The 15,000-nt window shown below is 39.0% G+C and overlaps 2 protein-coding genes across 7 annotated transcripts in view; one reads left to right on the top strand and one right to left on the bottom strand.

Annotated features, from left to right (window-relative positions):
• Positions 1 to 1,775, top strand: part of LOC125046013 — a 10,367-nt gene extending 8,592 nt beyond the window's left edge. For all 3 annotated transcript variants that reach the window (XM_047643601.1, XM_047643602.1, XM_047643603.1), the window contains exons 6-7: positions 227 to 339; positions 564 to 1,775. In XM_047643601.1, coding sequence (XP_047499557.1) covers positions 227 to 339; positions 564 to 1,167 — 717 coding nt within the window. In that variant the 3' untranslated portion in view covers positions 1,168 to 1,775. The remainder of the gene's footprint in view (positions 1 to 226; positions 340 to 563) is intronic.
• Positions 1,776 to 2,394: 619 nt separating this feature from the next.
• The window catches only part of LOC125046073 (probable tyrosyl-DNA phosphodiesterase), a 13,346-nt gene continuing 740 nt past the window's right edge, over positions 2,395 to 15,000 (bottom strand). Inside the window, exons 2-16 of one of the 4 annotated variants that reach the window (XM_047643696.1) lie at positions 14,149 to 14,362; positions 13,537 to 13,650; positions 12,994 to 13,128; positions 11,546 to 11,707; positions 11,179 to 11,328; positions 10,850 to 10,943; positions 10,239 to 10,392; positions 9,360 to 9,494; positions 8,831 to 8,990; positions 8,255 to 8,396; positions 7,736 to 7,881; positions 7,350 to 7,441; positions 6,753 to 6,877; positions 5,867 to 6,077; positions 2,395 to 5,353 (exon numbers count right to left, since the gene is read on the bottom strand). In XM_047643696.1, coding sequence (XP_047499652.1) covers positions 5,207 to 5,353; positions 5,867 to 6,077; positions 6,753 to 6,877; positions 7,350 to 7,441; positions 7,736 to 7,881; positions 8,255 to 8,396; positions 8,831 to 8,990; positions 9,360 to 9,494; positions 10,239 to 10,392; positions 10,850 to 10,943; positions 11,179 to 11,328; positions 11,546 to 11,707; positions 12,994 to 13,128; positions 13,537 to 13,650; positions 14,149 to 14,362 — 2,181 coding nt within the window. In that variant the 3' untranslated portion in view covers positions 2,395 to 5,206. Of the gene's footprint in view, positions 6,078 to 6,752; positions 6,878 to 7,349; positions 7,442 to 7,735; positions 7,882 to 8,254; positions 8,397 to 8,830; positions 8,991 to 9,359; positions 9,495 to 10,238; positions 10,393 to 10,849; positions 10,944 to 11,178; positions 11,329 to 11,545; positions 11,708 to 12,993; positions 13,129 to 13,536; positions 13,651 to 14,148; positions 14,363 to 15,000 lie in introns of all 4 variants that reach the window. The other 3 variants (XM_047643697.1, XM_047643698.1, XM_047643699.1) reach the window with 3 other exon arrangements.

Genomic DNA, 15,000 nt, shown 5'->3' with positions numbered 1-15,000 from the left:
TAATCAGTTAATATGATCTACAAGCATCCTTGTCTCCCAGATACATGGTTTTCACGTCATAGCTTTGATGTGATTAGTTCTATACATAAAACTAATCATTTTAAATTATCTACACGTATTCTTCTCTCTACAAGAAATTATTATGCAAAAATACGTCTCTTAATCGTCATCATTAAAATTAATAAATGACTACATCCCCCTTAAATAGTGACCTCATTTCAAACAGACCGGTCCCAGGAGTCCAAGTCCCCGGGGGCGCGACAAGTCCTTCCCCCACAATGCCCGCCAGATGGTGCTAAACAATCTCCTGCCCTACGTCATCTTCAACCCGGAGATAAGGTGCGCAATATCTACCCCTTTCCTGTGTAATGATAAGGGTTGGAATTTTGGATTCACTCTGCATGTATGTACGTACAACTTCATTCTTTCCGAACCGCATTCTTCTGCCCTCATCTTTTCTGTTTTATCATCTTTCCCTTTTTTTTCTCACTCTCTTGCTTTTGCTCTCCCTATTTGGTCCGCTGGATTTCAAGAGGAACTCCTCTTCTCTCTCGCGGCTGCAGGTACTTCCTCCAGATCAGCGACCTGCGCAACACGGAGGTGACGCTGGTGGTGGAGCCCTCCAGCAACCACGTCCGCGAGTACCTGACGCGGCGCCACCACGCGGCCGCGCCCTCGACCCAGACGCTGCGGGCCGGCTTCTCCTTCGCCGACGACGCGCTCAACTTCGTTGAGAAACAGTTCATGATGGGGGGGCGTCACAAGTCCCGGGTGGTGGGGTCGTACATGGTCGTAGAGGGAGGTCAAGGGGGCAGAGAGGCAGGGACCGGCGTGCAGCGGATCGTCAAAGTCAGCCTCCCCGACGTGACTATAGTGGACGGGGGGCGGGGCTTCCCTTCCGTCGGCTGCAGGAAGGTCAACAAAGGGGACGTCATGCTCGACCACCAATTCAGAGGCAGACCCGTCCTGAGCGTGGCCTTGAGGGACATCAGCGACGTCTCCGCCTTCCACCTCGGCCACGTCACGCGGGGTCTCGACGGCCTCACCTACCTCATCGAGGCCGAAGAGTACCGCAAAGCCGAGACGGGCTTCCGGGCGAAGATCCTGGCGACGGTGCGGCGCGAGGAGGAGGCCACCTACCAGGTCACCCTCGGCATGGACATCTGAGTGGCAGTGCTCGGAAAAGATAAACGCGGGAGAGACGAAAAGGGACGAGGAAATTCTGTCAAGATAAAAGTATATGGAGGAACCGAGATAAAGATGGGAGGAAGGAAAATTGCGAGAACGGGTGATTTCTCTTGTGTGTAAATCATCATGATCTAATTATTAGCTCCGCTTACCCCATACTCATTGTAAACGTGTAAATATTCACATTTCCAAGTTGACCAGTCTCCAAATAAATGAATACACAGAACTGTATAAATAGAGAAGATTCAGATGATAAGATAATATATACATCCTTTTACGCTAGCTTAGAGAAATGCTGATTGGCTAATATTAACATATTTGGAAAACTTCAAAAATATGTGTATTCTACAATTCCTTTTTTCCTTATATACCATAATCATCTTCCAAATGGATTACTTATTAGTATTTGTTATGTTTAAACATCAAAACTCTGCAGTTGTGAGCATTTGTCAAAAGTGGTCATTTAAAAAATAAGAAAATAAGTAATAATGTATGAGTAGATAGGTAATGTCTATGGAAGCTAGTTAGATCCTAGTTGCACTCTCCTTTTAGTGGGTCGTGTGGCATGGTTGGTTTAGTACTGGCCCTCCGGTCTCATACCCGGAGTGACCTACATTCGAGGCCAGGTCAGGGAGGATTGTTATATACCTATATCAATGCGGTATTGCATTATTCCATCTTTCATATATATACCTCAGTATCTGACTTCGGCTTCGAATTTCTAAATCAATTTCCACCGAGTGCCCACTTGGAGTGTGTGTAAAACCTCGCTATCATTACTCAGGTATGAGTAGATAGGTAATGTCTATGGAAGCTAGTTAGATCCTAGTTGCACACTCCTTTTAGTGGGTCGTGTGGCATGGTTGGTTTAGTACTGGCCCTCCGGTCTCATACCTGGAGTGACCTAGGTTCGAGGCCAGGTCAGGGAGGATTGTTATATTATTATTATAATAATAATAATAATAATAATAATAATAATAATAATAATAATAGTAACAATATTTTTCTTTCATTTTTTTTCTTTAGGCCTTGATTTTTCTTTTTTGTTACATTTTATTCCTAAATTACTCTGCAGGTTAGTGGGTTAAAGCATACCTGATGACTGCTTTAGCGTTTGGAAGTTCAAAGCCTCTCTTGGCCCTTAATTATACCTAATACTTTCACTATCTCATTATCATCTTTATAGGGTGAAAGTAGAAACAACGATGAGCATGTAGTGTAGTGTGAGATTGTGACACATTATTACATCAAAATAAAAGCAATATATTCAAGTAGGGACGATGTGAGCTGCTAGTCAGCTGCTCGATAAAAAAGGAAATTGATGAATGATTATAAAAGAAAGCCCTGAGTGTAGAGAAAATGCATATATGTACAGATTCAATTTATAAACATTTGATTTAAGAGAAACAGTCTACATTCATGATCACTTGATTTCAGAAATATATAATGTTTTGCCTAGCTTACACATTTCCAGAGCAATATGTTCCTGAATCAGAGCATTAAAAATAAGTTAAAAAATAATTCTTAAAATTAAAATAGAGCACATTTATCCTAATAGCTGCGGTTCACCTCTTTAGTGGCTATACACTAGACTGATGTGTTGCTTGAGAACACTGTTTTTAAATTTAGTTTTTTTGTGTTGTTGTAATAGTGTAATAATTGGTCAGCCTTCCTGTGCTCCTGACTATAGGCACAAGACCAAGTGTGCACAAAAGAGGCTCAAGGTTTGGTACAGACTGACTTTGATTATACTAAGCAAACTAAGAAAAGTTTTCCTTTTCATTCCTCTCTCCACTTGCCAAACACAACCCTGGTCTCAAAGACGCCCCAGCCTGCCCAACAACCCATTTTGGTTCCAATTACAGCAACATTCCTCTTGATGGCACATCTCGGCGTGCTCCAAATACTCTTTCGTGTTGTTATAATAGCATAAAAATACGTAACAAACTTCCAAGATGATCACAGACTGTAAATCATCATTGCCTGTGAAAGAATTAGCAGTGTCTCCCTTTGATCCCCTGATAGTGTCTCTACTACTGTACACTTGATATATATTCAAAGACCCAGCAATATTCAGGTAACTTGAGCTATGTACATGTAAAAACATTTCCATTTATTCATAGTACAAAAATATGTCTCAAGTTTCATCAATATTTTTGAATGCCGTAAAAATACTTGACCAAGAAGGCAGCTTAGTACACTTGTGTAACTGTTGATATTATTATAACAAGAAAAACATGAATCACGTCTCTAACTACAAAGGAATGAAAGAGCACTGTTACTGAGCACTGATATAACCACTGGGAAGGTACATGTAAAATCTGACAAACATAACATCAATATAGCATACATGTGGAAAAGAACATCATATCCAACTACAAAAAATATAAACTTTGTAATTAATTCCCTAAATAGTAATATATGCACTTAGTGAGGTTGGTAATTCAATATAATCTCCATGATGCAACAGACTTTCTAGGAATTAGATGGTGCTTAAAAGTGAGAGAAATACGGAAAAGAGAGCATATAATGATGACCTGGAATGAGTTGGAACATGTTATGCATCTCCGTCTTCTACAAGTACTCCAGAGTATAGCTCCTCTTTTTAAATCAGTCATAGTCAACTGGCACATTTCTTCAACCACAGCTGAACCATGGGAATCTTTAGGAGCTTCTCTGGACATTTTACAACCCTGTTTCATATGCTCATAGCTCTTAGGGATAGAGAAATTGATACCATGTCCATTTGCCAAAACCTTTGATGCCTGACTTCCAGTATCTTGCCCCTTTCTTGTGGCTGGGGCACATTTGTGGATAATACATTGCTTTTACAGATGGTTTGATTTCTAAGAGGCAGGAATGAATAAAATACATACGTGGTGGTGCAAGAGAAGGTCCCCTGGAACTACCAACACAGACAGACAGATATACAAAGCTGTAAAAAGGATAATAGGAGCAAACACATCAGTGGAGAGTAAAAAGGGCAAACTAAACCCGGCATCTGCTGACTACAGTCATACCCTGACGCTAACATGTCAACTCATCTCATTATCATACAATAAGACCTCAAGAGTTTCAATTCCAGTATTGTCATGATTAGAAAACATTTGATTTTTTTTTTCTTTCTTTTTTAAAGAAAGTACTTTATTACATGACAACCCCTCAATGCCTTGTTTGTTGCTGTCTTGGGGGGGGGGGTTAGTAGACTGAGGCCCAATGCCAGGGATCAGCGCTACCTTGGTCCTCAGACCTCGCCTCAACTAATTTTGCATGGTCTTTTCTTCTCCCCCTTTCCTTTTCCTTCTCTTCTTCATTCCCTTCTCCTGTCCACATTTATCAAAATGCTATATGACCTTTAATGTCTAGTACAATTATTAACTGAGAATCCACATGAACATAAATAATTCCTTACCAGGGGGCTTTCCCCCAAGCCCCACTATATATATATATTTATATATATATATATATATATATATATATATATATATATATATATATATATATATATATATATATATATATATATATGACAATGTGAAGTGTTTGAAGAGGTGTTCTTAAACAAACATTTCCTGTAAGTTCAAAGTATACTGATTCTCATAAGAACACCTCCCCTTTTTAGTGCAAGAGTCAACAGAGAATGATAAATTTAGCTTATGCTGGCAACTCCCAATAATAATCTAACAACATCAGCAAGCCACTTAATGCAAAGCTACATGCTTGCAATTTTAACAACTTTTTCAGATGGTTAAAAACTTTATAAATGGATTAGAACTACACAGAAGTTATAAAAATACATTATAGATATCGTGTCTTTTCTCCAATGTCATTAAAAGACTACTAGCACTCTCTCAAAGTAAAATCTTTTACATCAGATCATAAAAGTAATGAGGTAAAATTAATAACAAGATTATGATTGAAAAAAAAAAAAAAAAAAAAAAAAAAACTCAACATTTCCACTAACTTGATACATCAAACATTAATATTGATAAAGATTTAGAGAAATGCAGAACATGTCTCAAGGGTAAGTTCGGCCAAAGACGTCCGGCCGGGTCTTGTTTGTGTTCATGAACCAGGGGATCGCACCGCTTGGGTAGGGAGTCAGTGGAACGTCGTAAGGCAGTGAAAGGTCCTTAGCACTTAATGGGATTTCGGATGTGTCGGTCTGGAAAACAAATGACCATACAGATTTAGAAAAAATTGTTGGTGAAATTTAATAAACAGGTTTAAGGGGTGTAAAAGGGGTGTTGATAGGGGAGCCAGGAAAAAAAAAAAAAAAGATCAAGTATGTGTCCTGAGAACGTCAATTTCTGAAAACACTGGTATAGATGCATGGCTTTTTCATGCATAATAAAGAAACACATACTGCTCCTTCAAAAGCTATTGAGAAGTAAGAACATATATCCTTACACATAACCATCAGAGTAAAGCATAATCACATATGCAAATCAAATGCATTGTCCCCTTCACCTCCAAGTTCACCACTCTGTGTTGCTAAATTGTGAGCTGCCAGTTTTGAATCTTGTTTCTGAAACTCTTTAACAGCAGTGCTCAGTGGTGCATTTTGAGTCAAGGGGGATGGTACTTAAAGAAATGAAAATAGAAAGGTCGTAATACATATAAAGTTAACTAAATAAGGACATTCCTACTGAATAAACATATCCTAACATGTACTCACAAGGAACTTAGGTAGAAGTAAGATTCCAGCTTCGTATGATCTAATAAACAACTGCGTGTTCTGCTTCTGGAGTGTACCCCAGGCAGCTTTTGAGATGTTGGCTGAGGTTAGGAGGAAAAATTGCGCAGCAGACTGGCTCTTGTTCAAGCGGGTGTAGGTCTTGATATGTGGCATGACTCGTGTTCTTTTTCTCCTGTCACTGCGCCAACAGCTGTGAAGGCAAAGATACATATTCTTTAGATAAACCACCAAGGAATTATAAAAGAATGCTATTCCCTGTTCAGAATTGTTAATTGTCTTTCATAAAATAACTGTACCAGTCATATGACCCAGCAGTAGGGGAAGATTTTTTAACATATGCAAGGCTAAAGAGAAAGATATTTTCAAAACTTTAATAACCTATTATAGAAACACTTAGTATGTAATAAAAAATGAATGATAATTATGAGACAAAGTCTTAATTTGTGAGGAAGGAGGTGAGTTTTTTTATGAGCTGGCATTAAATACTACCATTACAATTCTAATGGAATAGAATTGGTAAATAAAACAAGTTATACCATCTTTTTCCTCTAATCGTCATGTGAATATACCTGAAAACCTGATTTGTATGAATCCCTACTCACAATATAAATGGCAGATTTACTGTATATACAAGACTTCAATTTACTCTGTATTCTACCATAACAATGCAAGCCACAATAACCCCCTAAAAATAAACCTTCCATCACACCTGACAGTACAATCATCATTACATAATCTACATGATAATACTCACAAAATAAACTATTTATACATCCCCTTATACCCATTAAGCATAACACTATGGACGAAAAATGCCGCAAAACTAATCCAGATGACACTGCAGTTCCCTTCGACAAAGACTTACTGCATACACTCGGTAAGCCAGGTCTGTTTGGCGTGCGTCCCAGAGTTATAAGGGAGACATGAACCCCCCATCCAACCTTCACTGCTGTTGCACACGTCATCTTCGCTCGGGTAGATCACATTCACCTGGATTTGAGGAGGAAAAGTAATCTATGTGGATTTAAATAATTGGGGTATAAGGTTTATCTCATTTCAATACAAACTGTATGGAGGTTTCATGTGTGTCAAAAAATAAAAAAGAAGAAGAAGAAGAAGAAGAAGAAGAAGAAGAAGAGAGAGTAGAAAAGAAAGAAAAAAAAAGAAAAAAAGAAAAAGAAAAAGGAAAAAAAGAAAAGGAAAGAGTAAGTAAAAGAAGAAGAAGAAAAAGAAGAAGAAGAGAGAAAAGAAGAAGAAGAAGAAGAAGAAGAAGAAGAAGAAGGAGAAGAGAGAGAGTAGAAAAGAAAGAAAAAAAAGAAAGAAAAAGAAAAAGAAAATGGGAAAAAAAAAAAGGAAAGAGTAAGTAAAAGAAGAAGAAGAAAAAGAAGAAGAAGAGGAAGAGAGAAAAAACAGTATTAACAAACAGCATTTACAGGTGATCAAAACCCGATAAACAACGTACCTTCGGAGCGCTTGCACAGACACCAGGCGCTCCTGTCAAGCTCATCCCTAGCTCTCCACTAAGCCAGGACTTGGCGTCTTTCCCCAAACTCCCTTTAATGCACAGAAAAAGGAGTCACAGAAAAGAAATAGCTCGATGGTTTGGGAAACATGAATCAGGAATGTAAATCACGAAACTTATTTGAACTTCATATTTCAGACAAAAATGAAGATAATAAGAACTTACTTGATCTAAAAATAAACATATATTGTACCTATCACTTGAATATACAAATAACAAACCCAAAAACTTTCACCTGGAAACAAACCTAAGCAAAAACAGTACATACAAGTAGCCAGTAAAAAAATCAATACCATCGTTGATCAGAGAATATACACCAATCTTACCTATAGACGAACACTGAGCAATGATGGGCACAGAAGAGGTCCAAGAACCGCCATGCTGCCGAATGGCCCTGCGCGCTTTCATGTGACCCCACTTGTCCTTGTGTTCTCCCGCGTGGTAGCCTGGACTGCTGCCCACGAACACCGCACTGATAAGACATGGTATACTTGTTAATTTTTTATCAAGATTTTAGAACAATGATTGTATAAGCTTTTTGTTATTGTATGGTAAGGCATGTATATAATGGAAATACATGTTATACAGTATGTTTGACAGTTTTTTTCCTTAATATTCGGTATCAATAACTGATTGCATAGTTATGTCGTCTGTACTATCCAGTAATGAACTTAATCAGAATCAATATCTGTTATTTAAATGTACTGTACATTATACATATTTTAAAGAAACATACAGGATATCCATAACTAAATACTTTCTTCAAATCCCCTTAAATATAAACTAACAAGCTGGTTTGGAATCCCTCTGAATCTTCCTAACATGAAAACATTAACAAGACTTACTTGCAGCTGGTAAAGTCATATTTCTTAATGATGTGTGACCATCTTGTAAGATCTGGGGCTTTGTATGAAGTGAGGTAGTCCACCAAATCGCGTTTGAAGCGTGTTGGCGATTCTCCATCCAACAACCCTGCCTTTCCTTCCTCTGTAATACAGTTTGATAAATAAACATGCTGAAATCCAGTTATCTAACAATAAAAGAGGAACAGTGCCAAGGCAAATTGTATGTTAAAAAAAAAAAAAAAAAAAAAAAAAAAAGTTAAGAAGTGATAAAATTAAGTTATAATCATTAATATAGATCAAACTCCACCCAACACTGAACATTCCAAAAATCATATTTTTCCCATATGCCAAAAATACACTCTATCTTTTGTATTTTAACATGTACATTCAAAGTGAGTGTAAACAAACACAGTAATGTGTACACAAAGATAAGAGGAAACAACCACAATATAAAAAAAATTATCCCTTTTGGTTAGGTTTCATCTAAAGAGGAACTACTGGGGAGTTTGAAACATTACATTCAACTTCTTTCCACGTTGTGGCTGTGTTTCCTTTTACATTCAGACAAACCCATACCCAGCAGAGGAAAAGCAGGCGATATCCAGTAGCCTTGAGTCTTCTCATACCAGTCACTGGGTACGAGGTTGGCCGTGTGGATGACTACCCGCAAGCTGTCTGTGTACTCGAATATCATCATCTTGGTGTGGTGAGTTCCATACTGGAAAGGTAGGTTTACCTGCAAGAAAGTTTAGGGATTTTATTACTATCAGTGTCTTAAAATATGGTAAAGCTAAATACATGTAGATCTTAATATTTTTATAAAAGCATACAGTGGGGGAAGAAGAAGAAGGAAAAATAATAATAAAAGGGGAAAGCACTGTTCATAGTATGAAATCAGTTGGACAAGTTTCCCAAAGTCTCTTATTTCTAATGAACACAGAAAAGTTAACATTAGATGATCACCTGACTGTTATCCAAGGACTTTTTTGTGTCTGTTACATAAAATTATGATTAAGGAGAGGAAGACAGACAGACAGACAAACAGACAGACAGACAGACAGACAGACACACACACACACTATCAAAGTAACTACAGTAGACTAACCTTTGTGCATGTTACAGCTGGGTAGTCCTTGGGGTTGCCCTCCATCTGGCCATACATCACAAGCAGAGGTTTGCTCTCTATTTTCCCAGCCTTATAATTGGTCATCAGGAATTCTAAATCCACCATGAAATTAAGCTGAAAATACAAGATTGTCGTCCCTCTTACAACTTGGAAAACTTATATTGATAGTTCATTAGATATACACCACAATATTACTTTCATGATGTCAAAACAAATGATGACATGTGGCATCTATAAGTCATGTATATTTCAAGTACTCAAGTTCAAGAAGTTTCTTTTTTATTCAGAATTTTCAATACAGAATAAAAAAAGAAGAGTAAAAATCATTATAATCAAATCGTTTTACTAAGCCTCAGCACTAACTATTCCTTCATGAGAAAGGCTTTCTCTTTAACTCATTGACACCGGGAAGGCATGTATGTCTACCCTGTAATTTTGTTTAAACACAGATGACTCTGGACCCGCCTAGGGTTAGTCACCAAGGTGTCAATTACTAGGTCTTCCTGACCTGACATGTTTACTTCCTTCCTTGAATCTTTGGGAAGAATAGTCATTTTTTAATTTTCATTACTAGTATTTTTGATAATAACATAATAATAATGATAATGTTAATAATGAGATTAGGAACATTAAGAATGACAAGAATATCCGGAATTAAAACTTTTAACCCAAAAAATCAAGGAATGGGGGAAACAGGTACACTGAGGTAGGCCTTAAACTGCCTAATAGGTGACTAAGTTCCTATGAAGCCACCTATGTATAAATGATAAAGAAAAAGCAATACTACAGCAGACAGTGTGTGCAGCTGGTGCCAATGGGTTAATGGTTCACTCCTAGCCTATACATCTCAACACCCACCTGTACAGATTCAACAATTTCCCCCAGCTTCGGATTGAGGAGGTCAGGAAAGACAAGGCTCAGTGGGTCTTCATGAGTCTCCTTTACGCTGTAACTCTTGTTCACAAAAAAGTTGAAAGGGCTGCTGGCTGCTAGGCGAGCTGGGAAGGGCATGCTGTGAAAGGACACGTGGTTACTAACCTTTCTTTGTATTGCTCTCCCTAAACATTAATTACCATTTTTTAGAAAAAATTATTACTGTATTTGCAAGACTCCTACTGATGATCTTTGTAAAATTGCAAAATCATCTTTTGCAACTACAAAACTTTATATTTCATCAGGCACTCAGAGAGGGCCTTAACTGCCCCTCTGGTAGATTCAGATTCAGTAAGCCAGGCACCATTGACTCATGGGTTTTAATGTGGCTGCCTCCTTTAAGAATGTGCCAGGTAGTCTATCATATCTAAAGTTTTAGTGACCTCTCAGCAAAACCACCTGAACTTTAAGGAAAATGTCTCTCATTTTGGTACTTCAGGTCTTTGGTACCTGTGAGTGCATGGCATATCTCAAACGGCAATATCTTGAGAAAAATGAAAGAGGTAAATTCCAAAGAGGAAAAGCCCATCACCTACTTTTTGTTAGAAAATGAACCCTTCCTCGCAGAGCTCCCTGAATCTGATTCCCTTCTACGTTTTTCTGCCGGCTCTGAAATGCTGTTTGATGATTCTGTCAAACAGAGCAAAGGAATATATGAGAACTAAAAAAAAAAAAAAAAAAAAAAAAATTAACCAACTGAAACTATAAATCAATGAGGCATACAAATATCAATTACATTACTGTAGCAGATATACCCACAGAAGCATTGCCCTTCATCAACAGCTTTATTTCTGAGGTCTGTCTCCCAGTCTCCTTTCACCTTAAATGATTCCTTTTACCGACACTTTGTTATGACTTCCCGTACCTGACTTCCTCTTAGCTCCAGCACCATCCTTGTCCTCTAAGTGTGGGTGGTAAAACTCCTCCAAGTGCCACGGATTCTTGCGATAACAATCAGCACCAAATTTGCATACAGGTCTTTTCTTTGAAGAATTTGCCTGTTCCATGGATCCATCTGCAGCAGCATAAGGAAAAAGTCTCTAACTGTTTCATATAAAAATGTCCAGGATATATCACTATCTGTTTCCCCTGTGTATCTCTTACTTATGAATGTTGTTTGACATTTAATGCACTGCAAATATATAGCACCTAAATACTGCAGAAATTCTTTTTTACTTATCACTGAAAACCTTTACACTTACATGCTCATATCAGCTAGAAAAATGTTTTACCTTTCCTCAAGGGAGTCGACTGGCTGCCTGACGCTGACAGTTCCTTCTCATTCTCTGTCTCTGTCTTAGGGGGTTCGGGCACTTCAGCTCGGACAACTAATTCCTCCATATCAGTATCATCATCAGAAACGCTGTGCTCCGACCTCTTCTTTGTTAATGAATCTGGGGGGAAGGAGGGAATCTTAAAACCAAAATTTTACATACATATAGAATAGGAGAGGTAGATTACATAAACGAAATACATAGAATGTTAGTGTTGTGGAATGCCGTGTCTGCGAGCCGTGACTGGAAGAGCACCGGCTCCAGGGAGGACGCCATTTCCATGCTCAGCATCCTATTCCTACATCAGTTTTGCTCTACAATCTTCATTAATCTCAGACACAGATATCACAGTAATAGGAAGAAGAAAAAGAATAATCTATTTAAATTTCTTTCTTTTCTCTCTCCCTCCCTCTCTCTCTTTCTCTCTCTCTCTCTCTCTCTCTCTCTCTCTCTCTCTCTCTCTCTCTCTCTCTCTCTCTCTCTCTCTCTCTCTCTCTCTCTCTCTCTCTCTCTCTCTCTCTCTCTCTCTCTCTCTCTCCCTCTCTCCCTCTCTCCCTCTCTCCCTCTCTCTCTCCCTCTCTCTCTCCCTCTCTCTCTCCCTCTCTCTCTCCCTCTCTCTCTCCCTCTCTCTCTCCCTCTCTCTCTCCCTCTCTCTCTCCCTCTCTCTCTCCCTCTCTCTCTCCCTCTCTCTCTCCCTCTCTCCCTCCCTCCCTCCCTCCCTCCCTCCCTCCCTCCCTCCCTCCCTCCCTCTCTCTCTCTCTCTCTCCCTCCCTCTCTCTCTCTCCCTCTCTCCCTCTCTCCCTCTCTCCCTCTCTCCCTCTCTCCCTCTCTCCCTCTCTCCCTCTCTCCCTCTCTCCCTCTCTCCCTCTCTCCCTCTCTCCCTCTCTCCCTCTCTCCCTCCCTCCCTCTCTCCCTCTCTCCCTCTCTCCCTCTCTCCCTCTCTCCCTCTCTCCCTCTCTCCCTCCCTCCCTCCCTCCCTCCCTCCCTCTCTCTCTCCCTCTCTCTCTCCCTCTCTCTCTCCTTCTCTCCCTCCCTTCCTCTCTCCCTTCCTCTCTCCCTCCATCTCTCCCTCCCTTTCTCCCCCTCTCTCCTTCTCTCCCTCCCTTCCTATCTCCCTTCCTCTCTCCCCCTCTCTCCCTCCCTCTCTCCCTCCCTCCCTCCCCCTCTCTCCCCCTCTCTCCCTCCCTCTCTCCCCCTCTCTCCCTCTCTCCCTCCCTCTCTCCCCCTCTCTCCCTCCCTCTCTGTATGTGTGAATTTTAGCATGACCTGTAATATTTATGTCTGTCTGTCTGTATGTCTATTAAATCTATTTACCCACTTCTATCTATCTACAGACATCTATCCTCTATCTATCTATAATGTATTACACACATTCTAGTCCTCTTATAAAGAGATAGTTTTACCACCTGTTTGCTTCTCTGTAACTGTTGAATCTGAGTCGGGCTTATTTGGCACTTCAGTCGGTGATTCCAAGTCTTCTATATCTGTTTCATCATCTGATAAGGTGTGCTCAGGTACCGCTGCTTTCTTTGGTGAAGACTCTGTAATATAAAATCTTAATAATCAATCGTTTGACTTGTTCCAGGTATTCACATACTCAATAAAAATGAAATGATAACAATTACTTGAAACTGCATAAAACAGACATTTAAAACTGATGCAGCCAATGATAAGGAAGAGAAAATTTGATTTCAGTTTTGTGAAATAAACATAGGACACAAAAGTAAGTTGAAAACCTTGTATAACACCAAAAGAGCGACTGACAAAGGAGATAAAATATGAACACTCCTAGATAATAATAATAAAAAAAGTGAATATGTTATGATTGTTATGATTACATTACACTGAATGATGAAATCTTTATCATGCCCATAGACAAAAACTGAAAATATAACAGCAATATGCAAATATTCTTTGTCAATGCAATCAAACAGTCTATCATTTTAAACCTTTACTTGGAGAATTTTGTAGCTTCTCTGTAGCATTAGATTCAGCTTCGATATCCTCAATGTCTGTTTCATCGTCTGATATGGTGTGCTGAGGAACGGTCTTGGACATTGAACCTATGAGAAGAGACCAGCAAACGTTTCAGAAATGTCTACTCTACACCACTGGCAAGAGAAATATATTTCAAAAAGTTACTAGAAACAACTCCAGCTGAATACATATTAAAAGGACCAAAGAGAATACAAAGAGATATGCATCTGCAATTCTCAACAACAACAACAAAAAATCAACTACTCAATACGAGACTGCTATTATCATTGATTCATAATGGCTTCGATGTCTAATTCATCTTTATCAATATATGTTAATATACCTAGTATACACACTAAATTTTATAATCTATCTATATATAAATGACAATGTCAGTGTATAAAATGATATGCCTATTCATAAATGATAATGTCAGTGTATAATTCCTAAAAGCTATATGGTTATTTCTAAATCTGACATTCTACTTGTACAACAAACTCAAAAACAAGGCTTTCATAAAGGTAGAAAAATTTATATACACATTTATCTATCTACCTATTTATCTGTATAACAGTAAAACATACCGATCATCTGCAAGGAAGACCCTTCTTCTTTTTCAGCATCTTCAACATCACTGTCTAAATCTACTAATTCCCGCACTGGCACTTCCTCATTCCTGTTCACTTCCACCACATCCTCATCACTCTCAGACATATCATGTGACTGTGATGCTAAGTTCTGGGCAAAGATTGCATCTTCATTTTCTTGCTTCCTTGCTATTCTTTCCTCTTCATCAAACTGAAAAAAGGAAAAAAAATGTAAGCTGTTTTCACATAAGACTTATCGATCTCAGGATTCCTATAAAGACTGAGAGAGAGAGAGAGAGAGAGAGAGAGAGAGAGAGAGAGAGAGAGAGAGAGAGAGAGAGAGAGAGAGAGAGAGGGAGAGGGAGAGGGAGAGGGAGAGGGAGAGGGAGAGGGAGAGGGAGAGGGAGAGGGAGAGGGAGAGGGAGAGGGAGAGGGAGAGGGAGAGGGAGAGGGAGAGGGAGAGGGAGGGAGAGATTGCTAGTCTAAACATTTTTAAGAATCATTGTGGCCCTTGCACCCGTTGGTGCACTAACAAAAGCAAATAAACCTTTACCATAGAAATTTTGGTAAAATAGTCTTTAAATCTCTTGCCAAATAATGAACCAATCCAAGCTATACCTCACCATAATTCATGTGATGAAGGTTTGCTGGCCTTTACCAGAGCAAGGGCTTGCAAAATGACTATCCTTATGCCCCATGGGAATACCAAAATCTAACAGTATCCAGTTGATCACTACTATTTTTTTCTTTCTCGCTCTCTTTTGGCTTCCTTCGGACAAAAAAAAAAAATCAGGGTAAACTAATATTTAGCTATTATCATTTGATGATTGCCTGCCTGTAGACAAAACT

The sequence above is a fragment of the Penaeus chinensis genome, chromosome 38, assembly GCF_019202785.1.
Source record: "Penaeus chinensis breed Huanghai No. 1 chromosome 38, ASM1920278v2, whole genome shotgun sequence".
Lineage (NCBI taxonomy): Eukaryota > Metazoa > Arthropoda > Malacostraca > Decapoda > Penaeidae > Penaeus > Penaeus chinensis.
The sequence above is the reverse complement of the archived record's forward strand: the minus strand, read 5'-3'. Positions and strand labels throughout refer to the sequence as shown.